This window comes from Eucyclogobius newberryi, unplaced genomic scaffold (assembly GCF_026437365.1).
Source record: "Eucyclogobius newberryi isolate DKJ021-1_F unplaced genomic scaffold, fEucNew1.0.hap1 SCAF_7, whole genome shotgun sequence".
Taxonomy (NCBI): Eukaryota; Metazoa; Chordata; class Actinopteri; order Gobiiformes; family Gobiidae; genus Eucyclogobius; species Eucyclogobius newberryi.
The window spans coordinates 16,496,980-16,515,535 of record NW_027316389.1 but is presented as its reverse complement, the minus strand read 5'-3'; the positions used below and the strand labels follow the sequence as shown (position 1 = coordinate 16,515,535).

The following is an 18,556-nucleotide window of genomic DNA, read 5'->3' as shown; positions in this document are numbered from 1 at the left end:
CAGTGTGTTCCTTTTTCTAAAACACTCCGCAGTTGATGCTCGTGACTCTGGCTCACATGTGGGTCGCCCCGGTTGCTACTGTAATGCTCATGGTCAGTTTGTTTTGTAACAGGCCTGGAACAAGAGGAGATGTCCGTGGGTTCATTGCATGGGGTTTTGTGAATGGGTTTTGGCCCTGCTGTTGCTGAATAAATCGCTGAACGTTTTTTCTTATCAACAACCCTCTCAGGCTGTAGGTGCTTGAAGGAAACACTCTTTTTAAAGCTGTGATCTGACTATTGTAGATAAGAGCTCTCAGACATGAATACTTGTTGTACACATGTGTTAATATGACGAGATCCAGAAAGAGAGTAGTAGTTGTTTTTGTACTCAAGTAAGAATTGTGTTGTGTGTGCGCTTGAGAGTACAGATTTTTTTGCTAACTATTAAAATCTGTTTTAATGTTTTACGGACGGACTGGTATAAAGAATAGACCCCAATAATTAGAAAAAAATCAGAAAATGGGAAGAGTAACTAAAAATGAGTAAGGTACTGTTAAAGGCTACTTTAAAATAATATTCTTGGAAGAGAAAGTTAAAAGTATATTGCAATAAGCTGAGATATGTTTTCCAGCCCATAAAGACAACTTTGACCAGTGGAAGAGGACCTGGGAGGTGTGGGACAGAGAAGACCTGTCGCAGGCTGCCATGGTCTGTTGAGCCACAGATGAAAAGGGTGGAGGGTTCAGACACTTCCATCTTTGACCACACCAACAGTTGTCTTCCCAAAATAGCGTTGGAGTGCGGCCTTATATGTGCAGGCCTGCAGCATGTGCCTGAGGAGGCATCATGTATCCAGGCCACACAATACAAGGCTCATTGTAGCTGTCGCACACACTTAGCATGCATCTCACCCAGCTCAACCACCAGTGCCTGCTGCACCTCTTCTCCTTCCTGGACAAGGACAGTCGTAGCCGCTTGTCCCAGACCTGTGTGTGCCTCAAAGAGGTCTTTCTGGACCCGTGTCTATGGACTCAACTTCAGTTTAGCTCCCCGAGTCAACTCCGACAGGACAACTTTATCCTGGGCTCGTCGCTGCGATACCTGAGCATCAGCTGGTACTCCAGCAGAGTGCAGCAGGTCTGCAACATCGAGGACTGGCTCAAGACCTCCTTCCAGAAGGACATCTGCAGCAAGCACGAGAGCCTGGTCAGCGACTTCCTAAAGCAAGTGTGTCGCACGTGAGTTCTGCTCTTTTATGGTCCCGCAGTCTCATTTAAGGGACACAGAGCTGATGCTTGTAATGTGTGCAAATTATCCACTATAGTGAAGTGTGGCAAATACAAATGACTTATTGGCACCCTAATTTCTCCAGACCTCACTGAGCTGACAGGGTCGTGTTGTTCTGATGAAGTGCTTTCACCAAAGTAACAGACACCAGTGAGTTCCAATAGGGGTAATGCAGCTTCACTAATGCAGTTATGTGGGTGTTTGAAGTTCAGTGACCCCTGCTGAGGATGTTGACCTTTCTGTTGGCTCCACAAGGGAACTAACCTGCCACTTATAACTCAAGCTGACTTTAAAACAAACATTGAGAAGTGCATTTCTACTTCACACAGCCTTACTGGGTTTTTTTACTACAAGGGTATTTCAAATACTTAAGAGCTACTTATCTCACTTCACTTAAAGTATTTTCTTATTTTCATGTGATTGATGTGAGGTCCAGATGTGGTAAAAAATAATACTCTTTCCAATACAATTATTGTTTAGTAAAAAAAAAAAATCCTAAATCAAATCAGATGAGTGAATACTTTTTACGTTTTAGGATACATAATCTCTGAGTATATGTAAAATATAAGAACTAACAATTGTACTGTTGTAATGAGACAGCTCTGCAGCTGAACGTGAACAGATAAAATGTTTTTGAATTGAACTGCCTCTAAATCAAGATCAAATTGAAAAGTGATATCTGGATAGATTCCCACAAATGTCTGCTTGGTCCTGGTGGAGCCTGAGAATTTGTCACCCGCTCTGCTCTGTCTGTTTGTGTTAGTGTTATGGCGTAATGGACAATTTTTCACCGATTTGAGAACTCACTTCCACTCCCCCCGTGCGGAAGCAGAGAAAAGCCTTGCGCCTAGACGTGCGTTTGTTTATTAGCGCGACGGATCGCATCCATCTCTTGTCTCTTTAGATTTCCGTCTCTTCTGAGCCAGCTCGAACTTTCTTAATTTTGTCCCGTACACTGAGAGAACTATATTATGATAGATCCATGCGCTTAGACACAGGGAAACTGCTGCTCTCCTGGGGACGAGCCAGAACGAGGCTGCAGGTGAGCGGTAGGTGCGTTCTAGGATTGATACGTGGCAGGACTAATCGAGAAAATGAGACTCAGATTTGGCGCCAAAATATCGTCCATTCCACCTTTAACAATGAATCCACCGACAATAATAAAGCCTTCTCAAAGCCTCTCAAAGTGCTACATTAAGGTCATTATTAATTTACTCCCAATTGTAAACTGCCAATTATGCCATCGACCCTTCAAACCACCACTGACCACTCACACCACAGTGAGGGTCTGGCCTAAGGAAACGAGTGAGCTTGGTTCATGTGGGAGGAGTGCTGTACCTACTGAGCTACTGCTGCCAACAGAGAAGGCCATGTTCTGGTTCACTTGTAACACACGATATACTGAAGCGTCGGGCAAGATGAGCACACTGCATTAATCATTAAGTAAGCAGTAATCTGATCTTGATTTCCCTAAGGACGTGGTATCACTGAACTAGGACCAAATTAACGTTAACATAATGCGCTGCGTAAAATACAAGAACTCCAGGTCAGGGCATTTGAGGACATAAAACAGTGTGTCTTTGGAGATCATTTAGGAACATAGACTCAAGAGACAAAACAGAAGTTGGAGAAAATACATTTTAAAAGTTTCCTTGTATGTATCTCGTAAATGCACAATGAAGGCCAAATTCTCCATACATAAGTTGAACGCAATGAACTAATAATAATGTATTTGCATAAACTGTAGAAGGTGCAACAGAAAAGTATTGTTAAAAGGGAAATTCTGATGTTCTTATTATCTTCACTGGTGCCACCCACACATCCGCACTGACATCTTTATTGTCTTTATATTAGAAACAAATCGACTAGTTTTCACAGTGAGTTAGATTTTTAAAAACTTTGTTGTTAACCTCAAAGCAGTCTGGGTAAATGTTTTATTCAGTCCCCGAGGAACGTGGAGCAGGTGCTGGTTCCTGCAGAGCCCATTAGACTGTGTTCCAACAGGCTTCACCAACATGTTAGTTTAGGTCACGCCATGTGTGTCAAAGTATGACTAGCGGCGCTCAGGTGAGTGTAACAGTAGATTTTGCCTGCTTTACATTTACTCACGCTTCTAAGTGTGCGCCCTTAATCACGTCAAAACGGGCTGGAGAAAATGTGCTAAACGGGTTTGAAATGTATATTTGCAATATAAAGGAGTTTGCGCTGCGCGTCACAGACACGGAAACTTCTCATGCTCTCCCTGGGCCGCGCGCAGGGACAGCCCCGCTCCGTCACAGACTCACGCAGGATTTGGACGAAAAATTGCTTCACGCGCTCTTATCTTTTGACTTAATACCGCTATTTATATTTCATTTAATGCTATATTGCGTTGACGGCGGTACTTTATTTATTTTATTTATATTGTAGTGTTGCACCCCTGAAAACAGGAGAAATAATCACGAGAGTGATTTGTACTTGTTTCCCTCTTGCAGGGGTTTAATGCAATCAAAGTTAACACACGTGTACAACATTTCAAATGTCCGACCTTGGAACAACAACATTTACCAAATAATTTCACATAATATACAGAAAATAGCAAAATAATCTTCCACCACATTATCTGTACTGGCCCAAAATGGCGGAGCGCAGGTTCATGGGCACAGAAAACGTGGTGTCTCAACTTTCAAAGTACACACAGTACAAAAACTTAACTTACTCAAAATAACTTATTTCAATCAAAACGTCTTATTTACAGGTGACAAGAAAATGACAATCTGTAACATTTACCTGAAAACAGGAGAAATAATCACGAGAGTGATTTGTACTTGTTTCCCTCTTGCAGGGGTTTAATGCAATGAGGAGAAACGGCACGGAAATCCCCTAGTGGCGGGTAAAAGACATAAGCAATGGATCAAGAACACAGGATTCAGGCATTCTGGCTGATAACCGATCATATGACCGAAATGACCTGAAAACAAAACAATACTTTTCTAACATGACACATAACATTTATTTAAGTTAAGGCTTCTGTGAATTCACATTTATTGTAAACCAGTTTTTAACCATTGTCTTTTAACGCATGAAATCACTTAATGAAATACACAGCTGTATAAAAGAAAACTATACTTATCTAACCTATCACACTCTCTCCCACTTGAAAAATGTCGTCTCGACATTATACCAAAAAAAATGTTTCTTCAGAGTCCATGTTTACTCATTAGTCCGTCAACAGAAGAGTAAACCATCCGCAGGTTAGAACTGAAGACTATAGTCCATAAACAGTCCATTTTCTGCATTCATAATCCAAAAGTAGCAAACGTAGATTTGACGACAGTCTTTCGTACCAGGTCATCCATGGCAAAAATGTCAACTCAAGTTTGTTGTAATCCATACATACCAAAGGGCTGGGCGTAGTATGGCTGTAGAGCTGGAAACCATGGCACCAAACCTGGATACACAGGATGCAGTGATGGGGCAGGCTGGACACTGAAGCAGGATGGAGTGCCCAGGTGGTTGTAGGTCATCCGTCTCGGCGGGTGTCTCTCTCGTTGAGGTCGCTGGGGCGATGGCTCCTCTGGTCCCTCAGGTGCAGCAGGCGATGGAGGGGCCGGTGGGTCACCATCCGCAGAATCCGTCTCCTCATGGGTTGTCTCCACAGCAACAGGGTCAGGAACGTCGGATTGGTCTCCACCAGGGGGCTCTGGTGATGCAGCAGGTGCTGGTTCTGGAAGCTGATGTCTCACTGCCGGAGGTTCTCTTAACGGTTCAACAGGAGAGTCTGATGGCTGGAACACAGGATGCTGAGGTGGTGCATAGTAAAAGCTGTACTCATCACCACTCTCCTCATCGTCTGACACAGGGTTGTCTCGAGCAGGTTTGCTTCTGTTTTTGTGTTTTGCTGCATTGTCTTTATCAGGGTCACATTCAAAAGGTAAGTGGTCACATGACATGAGTAAATTTCTGTGTAGCACTCTAGAGCGTCCTTTGCCTCTCTCTGGTCTTACTTCATAGATTGGGAGATCTGGACCCATTTGTCTGACTACTGTGTGAATAGTGTCTTCCCAATAGTCTCTTAGTTTCCCTGGGCCTCCCCTTGGTGTCAGGTTTTTGACCAAAACTCTCTCGCCAGGCTGTAACACAGAACTCTTCACTTTGGTGTCATAATGTCTTTTGCTTTTATCAGCAGCTTTCTTTGCATTCTCATTTGCTATGGCATAGGCTTCTTCCATGCCTTTTCTCCATTTTTCAACATAGTCTCTGTGGTCATGAAAACTTGAATCTGAATATAGTCCAAAGAGCATATCTACTGGTAATCTGGGTGACCGTCCAAACAGTAGATAAAAGGGGGAATAACCAGTTACTTCACAGCGTGTACAGTTATACGAGTACATCAACTTGTTGATAGATTCCTTCCAGTTTGATTTTTGTGTTTCAGTTAGCGTCTTAAGCATTTGTAACAATGTCCTGTTCATTCGCTCAACTTGGCCATTCCCCATTGGGTGATAGGGCGTTGTTCTAGAGCCTGCCATGCCACTTAGATTCTTGAGCTGCGTGAATAGCTGATTTTCAAATTCACCGCCTTGGTCATGGTGAATGCGAGAAGGAAAACCAAATTTCAGGGCATAGTCATTGAATACAAGGTTTGCTGCAGTTTTCCCTGACTTTGACGTTGTGGCATAGGCTTGTGCAAAGCGTGTGAAGTGGTCAACTATCACTAAAATATATTCATAACCGCCTTTGCATTTGTCAAGATGTAAAAAGTCTATACACACAAGTTCAAACGGCTGTGTGGTTACAATATTGCATAAAGGTGCTCTTGTGTCACGATTGGGCTTTTTCTATTTGACACAGGAACAAACTTTGGTCACATAATGCTCAATGTCTGACTGCATGTATGGCCAAAAGAAGCGATCACGTACTAGGGAAACTGTGCGGTCAACTCCTTGATGACCCAGGTTGTTGTGCAGTTCTTCAAACACTGTCTTTATGAACTGTTCTGGCAGGACTAATTGTTTGCGGGCAAATGTGGTTCTGTATAAGATACCATCACGGTCTAGTGCTAGCTTGTCCCATTCTCTGAACAGACATTTGGTTTTCGGACTGAATGTTTTTAGCTCTTTGGTCAGTGGCTTTGAATCTGACTGTTTACACTGTAATACAGGGCCTATAACAGGATCAGTCTTTTGTGCTTGGCTTAACTGTTCTTTCGGTATGGGCGTGAATGACGCTTCAGCTGGCTCACCTTGTGCTGTGACCGACATGGCTGTTACTGATAATGTCCATGTGGCAGGAGTGTCGTTTTGCACCTCAATGGCTTGAATAGCAGCTGAAATAGAGTTAGGTGCAAGTTCTACAGAACAGTCTCTCATTAATGTCTCTACATCTAGAGGCATTCTGGATAAAGCATCAGCATCACCATTTTCCTTTCCAGGTTTGTACTTAATAGTGAAGTGAAAGTCAGCAAGCTCAGCAACCCATCTAGAAGTTGTTGCGTTAAGTTTAGCAGTGGACAAAATGTATGTTAGCGGGTTGTTGTCACTAAACACAGTGAATGTTGGGGCATAGTATAAATAGTCTCTAAATTTGTCAGTGATAGCCCACTTCAAAGCCAAAAACTCTAGCTTGCCTGCATGAAAATGGTAGTTCTTTTCAGCTGCTGTTAATGTGCGGGAGCCATAAGCAATAACTCGTAGCTTACCATTTTGTCTTTGGTACAACACTGCACCTAGTCCCTTGTGTGAGGCGTCAGTGTGTACGATGAACGGCTGAGTGAACTCCGGGAAGCCGAGCACTGGTGGGTTGAGCAAACAGTCTATTAGTTCCTCAAGTGCACTTTGGTGTTGATCAGTCCACAATATTTGTTTTGTTGAGGGCACAACTGGACTGGATTTCTTTTGTTTTCTCTTTGTCACTTTTAAGTTGTCTGTATCTTTTTCGGCTTTCAACAGTTCATACAGACAGCTTGCTTTTCTGGAAAAGTCTTTTATGTCTATAGTATGACAGAAGGCCTAACATTTTTCTGAGCTGACCAACGTTTTGTGGGTTAGTGTCTTTGAGTGCTCTTACTGCTTCAAAATCTGCGGGATCAACTCTACTGCCCTCTGCTGACACTATTCTGCCTAAATAGCGTACTTCAGCTTTAAAGATGTCACACTTACTTGGCTTAAGTTTGATACCAACGTTTCTTAGCCGCTGGAGCACCTTTCTCACATCCTCCACATGATCGTTGAAGGTTTTGCTGTAGACTAATGTGTCATCCAGGTATGGAATGCATATGTTGTCACGAAGTCCCTCCAAGCACTCTTCCATACAGCGTTGAAATGCTGCAGGAGCATTCATCAGTCCAAAAGGGATGCGTATCCACTCATAGAGTCCCCAGGGGGTCACAAAGGCAGTGAGTGGCCGGCTTTCCTCTGACATGAACCCCTGGTGGTACGCTTTTCCTTGATCCAAAAGTGAAAACCAAGAGTTTCCACCTAAACTGTCCATAATGTCCTGAACACGAGGGATTGGCTGGCGGTCAGGATGAGTTTTCCTATTCAAGTCCCTGTAATCTATGCACAGTCTTAAAGTTCCATCCTTTTTTCTAACACACACAACTGGTGAGGAGTATGATGAGTTTGACTTTTTGACCCAGCCATGTGCTATTAGATCATGTAAGTAACTTTTCATCTCTTGATAGAGTGGGCGTGGCACTGACATATATGTGCGTTTAACAGGCTCATTGTCTTTGAGTGAAATAGTCATTTTCAAGTTTTCGATACAGCCTATGTCATTGTCCGTTTTAGAGAAAGACTCACACTCATCTCTAAGCATTTGCTGCACGATTACTCTCTGTTCTTCACTGAGATGGCTGAGATCTACAGGTGGGTGCCAACTTTCACTAGTGCTACAGGGTGACTGTGTACCTGTGGGAATAACTGAAGCTACAGTAGTTTTTTCAAACACCTGAGCAGGTAAGATGGAAGTAATAGTCTGCACTGTGCCCACTACTGTACGGCCTAACAGGACAATATCATGATCAGTGGGATTAGAGACATCAACACTTATGACAGGTAGGTTACCCTTTTTAACTTTAACCAAAGTGTCAAAGAACTCTAAATCGTCTGGCCACTGCGGATTTAAATCTGGCTCAAACAGCATAGTCATGTCTTCTTTAAATGGCTGCGCAGCTATGCGGCACTCAACAGGAATGTGACTTCGTTTTGGTACAGTAATACGGTCTCTCTTAGTTTTAACTGTAAACTCATCTACGGTATCTGCGCTGACAGCCTGAATGAAAGCTTTCACCTTGTTCCTTCTGAGGCCGGGGAATGCTTTTTTCACTGTACTGTATACTTTTGCCTTTTCAGTCTTAATCAGGAGGTATTCAATGACATTGTAACCTATAATGGGGTGTGACAAGTAAAAACCTTTCATCACCAGCATGGGGATAATTATTCTCTCAGGTGGTTCAGCTCCGGAAATGAGTTGAAAAGTCGTCTCGATCCACCCGAGGTACGGCATGTTGGTTCCATTGGCTGCATTCAAACTCAGTTGAGTTGAGTCCATGAGCTCTGCAACATCTCTCAACTTTATGTGTGGCAAATAGTCCTCTTTCCATTTCTCGTCGATGATTGACACTTGCGAGCCTGAATCCCACAGAGCCTGGAGTCTGTGGCCATCCAGGAGACACTCGACCAGGCATTGTCTGCCCACCAGAGATGTGACTTTGTGCGTGGTGTTTACCTGGGCTGGTGGCAGTGGAATATGGACAGTTTTATTTCCATTGTTTGTCTTTAACTCAATGCATTGTCTCTTGTGTTCGTTCCAGTGTTGCTTCTGGCATGTTCTTGAACAATAAAGTGTCTTTTTACATGTTGAACACTGCCGCAGGGTATTATTTGGATGTTCTTGTTTACAGTTGGTACACTGTTGGGACTTGTGGTGGGCGATGGTTAACACTCGTCCCTCGGTGGTAACCATTGCCTGTTTAAATGCCTCTCTTGTTGTTGTCTTGTACCTCTGTTTCTGCATCCAACTTGAAAGTGTTCTCCACTCCCACAGAAGTAGCAGTGTGTGCAGCGCTCGCTGGCCCCGGTTTGCTGGCAGGCGTGGCACCTCCTCTCACGACGAGCTGGACGACTTTGGTAGTGCTGCGCTGGATACTTAGGGGGTGGTGGTCTTTGGCGGGGGCCCTGATAGCTATAAAACTGCATCTGTGGGTCTCTATCATACTGCATAGCATGTGGAGGGGCATATGACTGAAGACTAGTCACTGGCTGCTGTAATGTCTCTTTAATTTGCGCTATCTCTGCACTGAGACCTTTAAGGGAGGCTACACCCGTCTTAAGCTCTGCTAGTTCAGTAAACAGTTCAGAAGGAAATTTAGGCTTGACCTCTTTCACTGGATTCTTGGCGGGCACTGTGTCATGTAACTCAACTGCACTCACACTTGTTGCCGACTGTGAGGCTAAACACCTTTTCTTGTTTTTTCTCTCGGTTTCATTAGCACAAGCCATATTTAACCTCTCTAACAAGAGCTCATCTGGGGTCTCAGGGTCTAACAATAGTGGTTGCATGTCTATTCTGACACTGTCACTCTGAAAGCCTGTAAGTATTGTGTGTAAACACATACGCTGGACAAGAGCTGGGTCATATTTAAGCCCTGATTCTGACTCTTGTGAAGCAAACAATACTTTCTGTTTCAAATCTAGGACTCTCATAAGGAAAGTTTGTGCGGTCTCTTTAGGGTTCTGTACCTCTGAAGCAAGTTGTTTATAGAGTTCAGTGGCACTCTTCTCTTGGAAATGCGAGCGTAGAATGCGACGTAGAGTGGGCAAGGTAAGCTGGGTCTTTCCCTCCAGGTAGCTGCGTAGTTGTAGGCCTGGAAGAATTGCTCTAATGACAGAATCTACAATGTCCAGCTCTGAGTAGCCTCTGCTCAGTCCGTTTTCAATCTGGTGAGCAAGACTGGAAAATGTCAGTTTATCCTTTTGGCCCGGCTCGCCTATCTGGCCTGATATTTTGAAGTCCTTTTGCCAGTAGGGACTTTGTTGCTTGTGATCAGGTACACTACTCACAGGGTGGCTACTTGGTTGAAACTGGGGTTGAGCCACTGTGTTGTTGACTACCTTAACTGTCTCTGTTACCAGTGAGGTAGCAGTTGGTTCGTCTGTGTGCTCTGAATCACCTCTTTCATTTGTATCTTGGTCTTCTTTTCCAACTTTTATTATTTCAACAATCTTGTCATTAAACAACAGTAGTTCTGACATTCCTTGATCCTCAAGTTCTTCCATTTCATCTCTTCCAATGTGAATCTGGATATGTGTTAGCAGAGACAGGCGTGTTCTTGTGCTGGCCTTTATTTTGTCTGCTATACCCAAGTACTCACAGATGGTCACTAATTGGTCTTTGAGCAAGGTGTGCACTTCACGCACAATTTGATCTTGTAGTTGTTCCAGCGTCGACATTGTGGCAGTAGACAGGAGGAACTTTTGCAGGTATAGGTGACGCTGAGGTGTATGGTCTTTGCAGCTCCTGATGATCTCTGGTTGGCCTCAGGATGCGTAGACTGGAACACTGCTGCCAGCTCTCCTTTACCACACACTCCTCCTCGCTACGTCTGCCTGAATTGTGTGGGGGGATTTAGCTGATTTAAACTGCGGTGCACAGACTGTGTACACCAGACATCTAAACAGCTATCCCAGCGGTGCCTCCAAATGTTGCACCCCTGAAAACAGGAGAAATAATCACGAGAGTGATTTGTACTTGTTTCCCTCTTGCAGGGGTTTAATGCAATCAAAGTTAACACACGTGTACAACATTTCAAATGTCCGACCTTGGAACAACAACATTTACCAAATAATTTCACATAATATACAGAAAATAGCAAAATAATCTTCCACCACATTATCTGTACTGGCCCAAAATGGCGGAGCGCAGGTTCATGGGCACAGAAAACGTGGTGTCTCAACTTTCAAAGTACACATATAAAAACTTAACTTAACTTACTCAAAATAACTTATTTCAATCAAAACGTCTTATTTACAGGTGACAAGAAAATGACAATCTGTAACATTTACCTGAAAACAGGAGAAATAATCACGAGAGTGATTTGTACTTGTTTCCCTCTTGCAGGGGTTTAATGCAATGAGGAGAAACGGCACGGAAATCCCCTAGTGGCGGGTAAAAGACATAAGCAATGGATCAAGAACACAGGATTCAGGCATTCTGGCTGATAACCGATCATATGACCGAAATGACCTGAAAACAAAACAATACTTTTCTAACATGACACATAACATTTATTTAAGTTAAGGCTTCTGTGAATTCACATTTATTGTAAACCAGTTTTTAACAATTGTCTTTTAACGCATGAAATCACTTAATGAAATACACAGCTGTATAAAAGAAAACTATACTTATCTAACCTATCACAGTAGCAATCAATAATCTAAGTGCGGCGGATCCGTAAACCAAGTAATAAAATAACTGTGGCCTTAGAGGACAATGTACTACCAGATACAGCTCTGGTTCCATCCCTCTGACAGCTCTCCCTCTCCTGCAGGTGCCCGAACCTTCTTCAGCTGAGCCTGTCGGGCTGTGCACACATCTCTGACCAGGACGTCCTCTCTGTGCTCCAGAGCTGCCTCAAACTGCGGCGCTTTTACCTGGAGAACTGCGTGAGGATCACAGACGCCGCTCTGGGGGCCATGGTGACCTACGGGGCCAGTCTGGAGGAAGTCAGAGTGGACTTCTGCAGAAACATCTCCCAGAGTGGACTGCAGGGCGTGGGGCAGAGCCGGCCCAAACTGAGGCTGAGGGCGGAGAGGAGCGCGGGCATGATCCCCGACAGTAAACCTGAGGACCGAGAGAGCATCAGGAGAACTCTGCAGAAGGTTCTCATGTTCTCCTGAAACACTTACCACTGCAGAGAGCTCATCAATCATTCTGACCAAACCTTGAATGGCTTTGATGATAATAAGGAGCACATTTAAATTCTTCTGAATAATTCCATTCCAGGCTTTCACCAAAGTGGCTTTATTGTAATCCATAAAAGAAGGACCAACGTTATTATTTACTACAAAACTTTGATACTTTTATTCCACTGTACTTGCTTGTGTGTTTGACCTATGCATATCATTATTTTCAACAATTCTGTAATAATATTGTGTTAAATGATACTGCTGTGAAATATATATGGCTGCTTCATTGTTTACAATTGTTTAAAATGGAAAAATACATATTTTGGCCCTTGTGATTATTGATAAAACAGCACATTCTATAGTTTTACTGATTGGAACACATCTTTAGTGTCTGTTTTATCGTCTCATTTTCATTGTTGCTCGATTTATCCGGTTTCAGAAAGGTCTATACACAACTGTCTGTTAGCATCAAGTCGCTAGACCGAAAATCTGTAACATCACTTCCCATTTTGTCCAGAAGAGGGGAACAGACGCTTCATCCACGTGTCAGAGCAAAGTTTTCATTTGATCCTATTGACTGGTTTATTTTCTTCTGTTAGTACTGGGCTGAAGGTTTTAGTGAGCTGTGATTGGCTGAGAAGATCTAGACTGATAAGCACTTTAAACAGAGACTGGAATGTGTGAAACCAAGGGCATGGGCCATGTCCGATTCAAGGGAAAGATTGCAATGTTTTTTATGATAGTTACAGTTTGGGAATGTGTAAAATGTGCCAAATGTCCACACACAAGCCGATGGATTGAAAGGACTGGAATGGCATCTGAGGGAAGGTCAACAACGTGAACTGTGTGGTATTCCAGGCTCGTGGACAAGCGGAAACGGTTAGAGACTTCACAACAATCACAAACAGTTCAATTATATCATGCAACATCGCCTCATGTTTGCGGTAAACATCACATACTCACTCAGTTTGTAAGTTTATCTTATTAAAACTAAGTACTAGAGACTATTGCCATCTGTTGCTACTTTCCCTGGAATATTCCACAGTATGGCATTAAACTTAGTCCACGTAGACAAGCAGGTGGCGTCAGCAGGGCAAATTACAGGTCTGATCTGTGGAGAGGCGAGCGGTGTCACAGTAATTATGCACGTTATTCAAAGTAACAGGTTTTGAGGGATTTTTTTGGCAATAAAGATGACATTTCCAGGTGTTTTCCCTGTGCAGGAAATGCGGCTGCAGTAATGAGACGTGTCCCAACGTGACTGAAGGTCTGCTGCAGCTGAGGAGTGGCTTTGTTTTCATGTTATGCTTTTTAACTATTCTTAATTCATTTTGAGGCTCTTGGAACATATAGGATGGTTATGACACTAAATGGAACAACCTTTCTGAGTAAGAATATGACACAAACGGATATTTCTGTGTAGTGGTGAATCACAATGTGTTCTGTAACTTTTGAGAAAATATTGGCTTTCCGGAGTACCACCAGAGATCTCAGCTCTAAAACAGGACAATACAATAGATCCAAACAAAGACAAACCCCTAAGGACAAGAAACATGGACTTGAAAGAAATCCGCACGACACCAGAAGGAGCTTGCGTATCACCAGTGTGTACGGTTTGACACAAAGCCTCTTCATAATTGATTCCTTTAGCAGAGCATTTGATCTTTAAAATAGTGCCAGTGGTCCATATGGTGTCCTCAGGAGCACTCTCTGTCTGTGCACGTTTGTGACAGAAGGCAGCTGTGATCAGGCCTGTGCTGCTGAACATCACTCACTCCTGATTTATCTCGTCAGGCGTCAGACTCTCAGACTCTGACACGGCAGCGAAACGTGTATCTTCAAGCCACCATAATGTATATCGAGTATCGCGATGGGCAAAATCGAGAAAACATTCGTCAGAAATGTGCTAAAACTCGCCCCTTAAATGTAGTCCAGGTTTAACTATCGGACACATTGGTGAAAGGACTGTGAAGTTTACCCACAAATGTGCAGAAACACTTTGTATCTTTGATTACAACATTAAATCATACGTTTATTCATGTTTACTTTGTTTTGTTTTAATCCGCAAATGTGTGAATGTGCTGGCGATTCAATCTGGACCAGAATACGTATTTACATATATAACTGTATAACTCCTGTTTATGATCTTGGACTTTGTATCTGGAGCTTACATAAAGTTGTGTGCATGTGTGTGTGTATGCGTGTGTATATGTGTGCGTGGGTGGGATTCGTTTACTCTGCGCAGCGTTACACTACATTAATTTTTAAGGCAGACTTGAGTTTTTTCCTGTAGATTTTCCACTCCCAAATGCATCTGTGCGATCTTATAGTGCAGTGGAATGTTAAATGGAGGCAGACTGTGGTTACATCTGCTCCACAATGACTGGCTCAGTTTAGACCGAGACCTTATGTGAACCATAAACTGCTGCTGCTGCAAACACTGCTTTAAAAAACTGTACAAGAACTATTTAAACCACGTACAAAATGTCATTCACCAAGCAGAGCGACAGAGGAGTTATCGTTTTACATTTGTTTACCAGAACCAGGCGCCGTTTAAAGTTAAACCAACAAGGGAAATCTGTATTCTGTTGATAAATGCACACATGAAGTCTTAAGTTTGTACTGGCGATCTGTCATTTCTATTGTCAAAAAAACTGCACAGGGAGGTGAAGTGAAGACGCACTGGCTGATTTAAAGTCTCCACAATCTTTAACAGTTTAATAAACGCCGTAGTTGAAACCCGCAGTGGTCGAGAATCGTGCGGTATTTAAGGACACGGGCAAACAATGTCTTTCTCTGGAGTGACATTTGAGCCGATAACGACAGGATGCAGGCTCGCTGAAGGCTGAACGGCCAATGGAAGGCCGTCATAATAAGGGGGCATGCAGGGGAGTATAAGATAAAACAAAATACTACTCCAGTTAAAGGTGCACTGCGTAACTTTTCTGGAGGAGGGTTGGCCAAATCAATTTTTTATGCTTGTTTCACACAGTATGGCCGCAAACACTTTATTTATTTCTTTATGTGTCATTTTTCTGCTCAAATATATTGTGGAAAAAACACATTCAAAACGAGAACATGTTCATAGAGACTAGCACCAGGAAAGTTACGCAGGTCCTTTAAGGCAGCTCTTAAAGGAGGCCTGCTCTAAATGGACTATTACGGGATGTTAAATAAGTTTTCCCTTCTCATTTACCTACTCAACGTTGTATTTAGAGTGATCTATTTAGAGGTCGACGCGGAGGAGGACTTGCGTCATGAACTCGCAAACTTTCCCTTCTTTTGAATCACAGATGATCGAGGTTGGTTCATTTTACTGTGTTTTAGTCTAAAGCCCCCCTGGTCCTGGCCCCCCTGATACTGCTGCTGTCTTTTTAAAGGACTTAAGTGATCTTACATTATCAAGCTGGAATATGTTTTAATTTCTTGGGGATTTCAACATTTGTCTGAAACGTTTAATTTTGAGCAGCATGTCTCTGGTTTCACTCACACATTAGACTTTGCCTGAGTGTTGCTATCCTTTGTCTGGAGGATGTCCATGTGTCTTATTTGAATTGAACTTTTCTCCTGAGCCTGTGCCCTCAAACATCAGGTCTCAGAGGTGCATTATCACTGCAAATACAGCCGACCAATTTTCTGCTATGTTTTATCCTCATTTGTCTATGAATTGTCTTGATGCTTAATTCATTGCTTTAGCAGCCACTGTGAATACATTTCATGCCTGCCTGGAAGGACTGGTTCAACTCCTGAAGAACTGGTTCTCCTCCTGAAGAACTGGTTCTCCTTCTGAGTGGCTCCAGCTCCACTGTCTCCCTCGCGTCTGTCTGTCCAGATCCCTCCTTCACATTGGAACTCCTCCAGGTTTCTATTTTTTCCCAAGGAGGTTTTTTGTAGTTTTTCCTGGCCGAGAAGGAGAGTCTAAGGACAGGGGACTTTGGGACATCGACCCTCTTCCCTATGGACATTGTTTAAGCAGTTTTTCATTCTCGCCCTCCGAGACAACCACTGTTGTGATTTTGGGCGTTACAAAAATAAATTGAATTGAATTGAATTTTAGAACAGGAGGCACCTGTAAAATTCACCTTATCAACACAGAAAAAAGTGGATCCTTGGATTAATGAGTTGTCCTAAATCTAATGAGACTATGTCGGAAAACTCTGAAAAACCTCTGATCTTGAGGTCCATAGTTTACACCTCAGAGATCTTGTATCTTCATACAATGAGATGATGGAAAATGCCAGATCTGATTACTTCCACCAGCTAATAACATCAAACAAGAAAAAACCCAAAGTGTTCAACACTTTACATTCTATTGTATGTCCTTCAGCTGCAGTTACTACAAGCCGACGGCAATGAATTCCTTTAGGTTCTTCACCAATAAGATTAAGATGATCAAAGACCAAATCCCCCCTGTGAGATAGCCCTGTTTCTGTGGAGCCTGTCTCCCACAATTGCCTCGAGCCTGTCACTCTAGAATACATCTCAGCTCTGGTTACCAAGATGAAACCCCCTCTTGTACATCTGATGCCCTTCCCTTCAGGCTCTTCTTTAAAGGGTTTGATGTAATTGGCTCCTGGGTTACCAAAATTATAAATCTCTTTCTTTCAAACAATATGTTTCCTGGTCCATTTAAAGGTGCCACAGTAGAGCCTTTACACAAAAAGACAAACTTGGACCTGACAAACCCAAAATGTTTCAGACCTATTTCAAAGCTAACTTTCTTGTCCAAGATCCTAGAGAAGGTGGGCTCTGAACAATTGTCAGACTTCCTAGAACAGCCCAACACGATACTTTTCAATCTGGTTTCCGCAAACATCATTCTACGGAAACCGCATTGCTAAAAGTACCAGTGACATTATGACGTCTGCTGATTCTGGGAAATGCACTGTTTTAGTTCTGTAGGATCTGTCTGCAGCCTTTGACACCGTGGACCATCATATACTGTTAAAAAGATTGAGGGACCTGATTGGACTAAGAGGGTCAGTTCTTCATTGGTTTTCCTCATATTTATCTAGACCGAGTTTTAGTGTCACTGCAAACCAAATAATGTCTGATTTAGCTCATTTGTTGTGTGGAGGTCCTCAGGGTTCCGTTTTGGGTTCTGTCCTATTTTCGCTTCATATACGGTAATACCCCTCGGAATGATCATTAAAGAGTTTAGTGATGTGTCCTATCACCTGTTTGCTGACAATATTCAGCTATATTGCTCTTTTAAGCCTTCTGAGATCCAGAAGCTGAATTCCTTAGTCAGTTGTTTAGTGCAAATAAAACAATGGCTGAGTCACAACTCTCTGCAGCTAAATGCTGACAAAACAGAAACATTGATTATTGCCCCTGATGATGCCATTCCAGGGATAATAGTATTTGGGTGATTTAGGCCCGTCTGCTAAACCAAGTCTTAGAAACTTGGGTGTTATATTTGACCAATATATGTCTTTAGAGCACCACTCCAAGCTGTTGACTAGGAACTGTTTCTTTCAGTTGAGAAAAATCTCTAAACTCAGGAAATTGTTGTTGTTGTTGTGTTACTTTTTAGTGGCGGTTGGCAGCCAACGGAAAAGGTACGTATTGTAGTTGTACGTCTTCATAATTCACGTTTAGACTATTGTAATTTTTTGTTTTCCTGTCTACACAAAAAGGAGCTCTCTCGTCTGCAGCTGGTCCAGAACTCTTGTGCGAGGATCTTAACCCGCACAAATAGAAGGGCCCACATTTCACCCATTCTCAAAGCCCTTCACTGGCTGCCGGTATAGTTTAAAATTTTAGTCCTGACTTTTAGAACGTTGCATGGTCAGGTCCCTTTGTACATCAGATCTGATCAAACCGTACACTCCCCCTCGCTCACTCAGGTCTTTGGATTGGATCCTGCTGTATTCGTACCAGAAGAGACAGATCCTTGCAGGCCGTTTTGTCTAGACTCTGGAATGATCTTCCCGCTCTCCCTACGGTCACTGGATTCTGTTGTTGCTTTTAAGGGTCAGCTCAAAACCTTTTTATTCAGTCAGGCCTTTTAATTACAGTTGCTTTAGGGACTAATTTGACTGTATATTATTATATGTGTATTGCTTACTGTATGTTTTGTGTTTTATTATTTTACTCTGAGTCTTTGTGAAGCACTTTGTGTGTAGACCCTCTACAAATAAAATCGACTTAATTACTTATGCGATGACGGAAATAAGCACTGCTGTTCTTAACTGGCCAGCAAACTCGTTTCTTTTATTGAGTCATTTTAGAGCAATATTGCAATTTCAAAATGTTCAAAATATAAATGAATTATCCATGGATGTCATAGATAATAGCTTCAGCACAACAACACACAAAGTGTCTTCTTTAAAGCTTCTATTGTGCAAAACTGTCCTTCATTTCAATATGTTCCCTGATTAAAAACATACATGAAGC

At 42.7% G+C, this 18,556-nt stretch overlaps 1 protein-coding gene across 1 annotated transcript; it reads left to right on the top strand.

Moving 5' to 3' along the window:
• The first annotated feature begins 723 nt into the window (after positions 1 to 723).
• On the top strand, positions 724 to 12,426 carry fbxl22 (F-box and leucine-rich repeat protein 22). The gene is made up of 2 exons (XM_072434481.1): positions 724 to 1,219; positions 11,800 to 12,426. Exons 1-2 carry the CDS (start codon positions 882 to 884, stop codon positions 12,146 to 12,148), a joined length of 687 nt encoding a protein of 228 aa, XP_072290582.1. The 5' UTR covers positions 724 to 881; the 3' UTR covers positions 12,149 to 12,426.
• The last annotated feature ends 6,130 nt before the right edge of the window (positions 12,427 to 18,556 follow it).

Bases quoted from the DNA above. Each gene is read 5' to 3' on its own strand.
- fbxl22 (XM_072434481.1), top strand. From the start codon at position 882: ATGCATCTCACCCAGCTCAACCACCAGTGCCTGCTGCACCTCTTCTCC. The intron at 1,220-11,799 runs GTGAGTTCTGCT...CCTCTCCTGCAG, and splicing joins CTAAAGCAAGTGTGTCGCAC to GTGCCCGAACCTTCTTCAGC.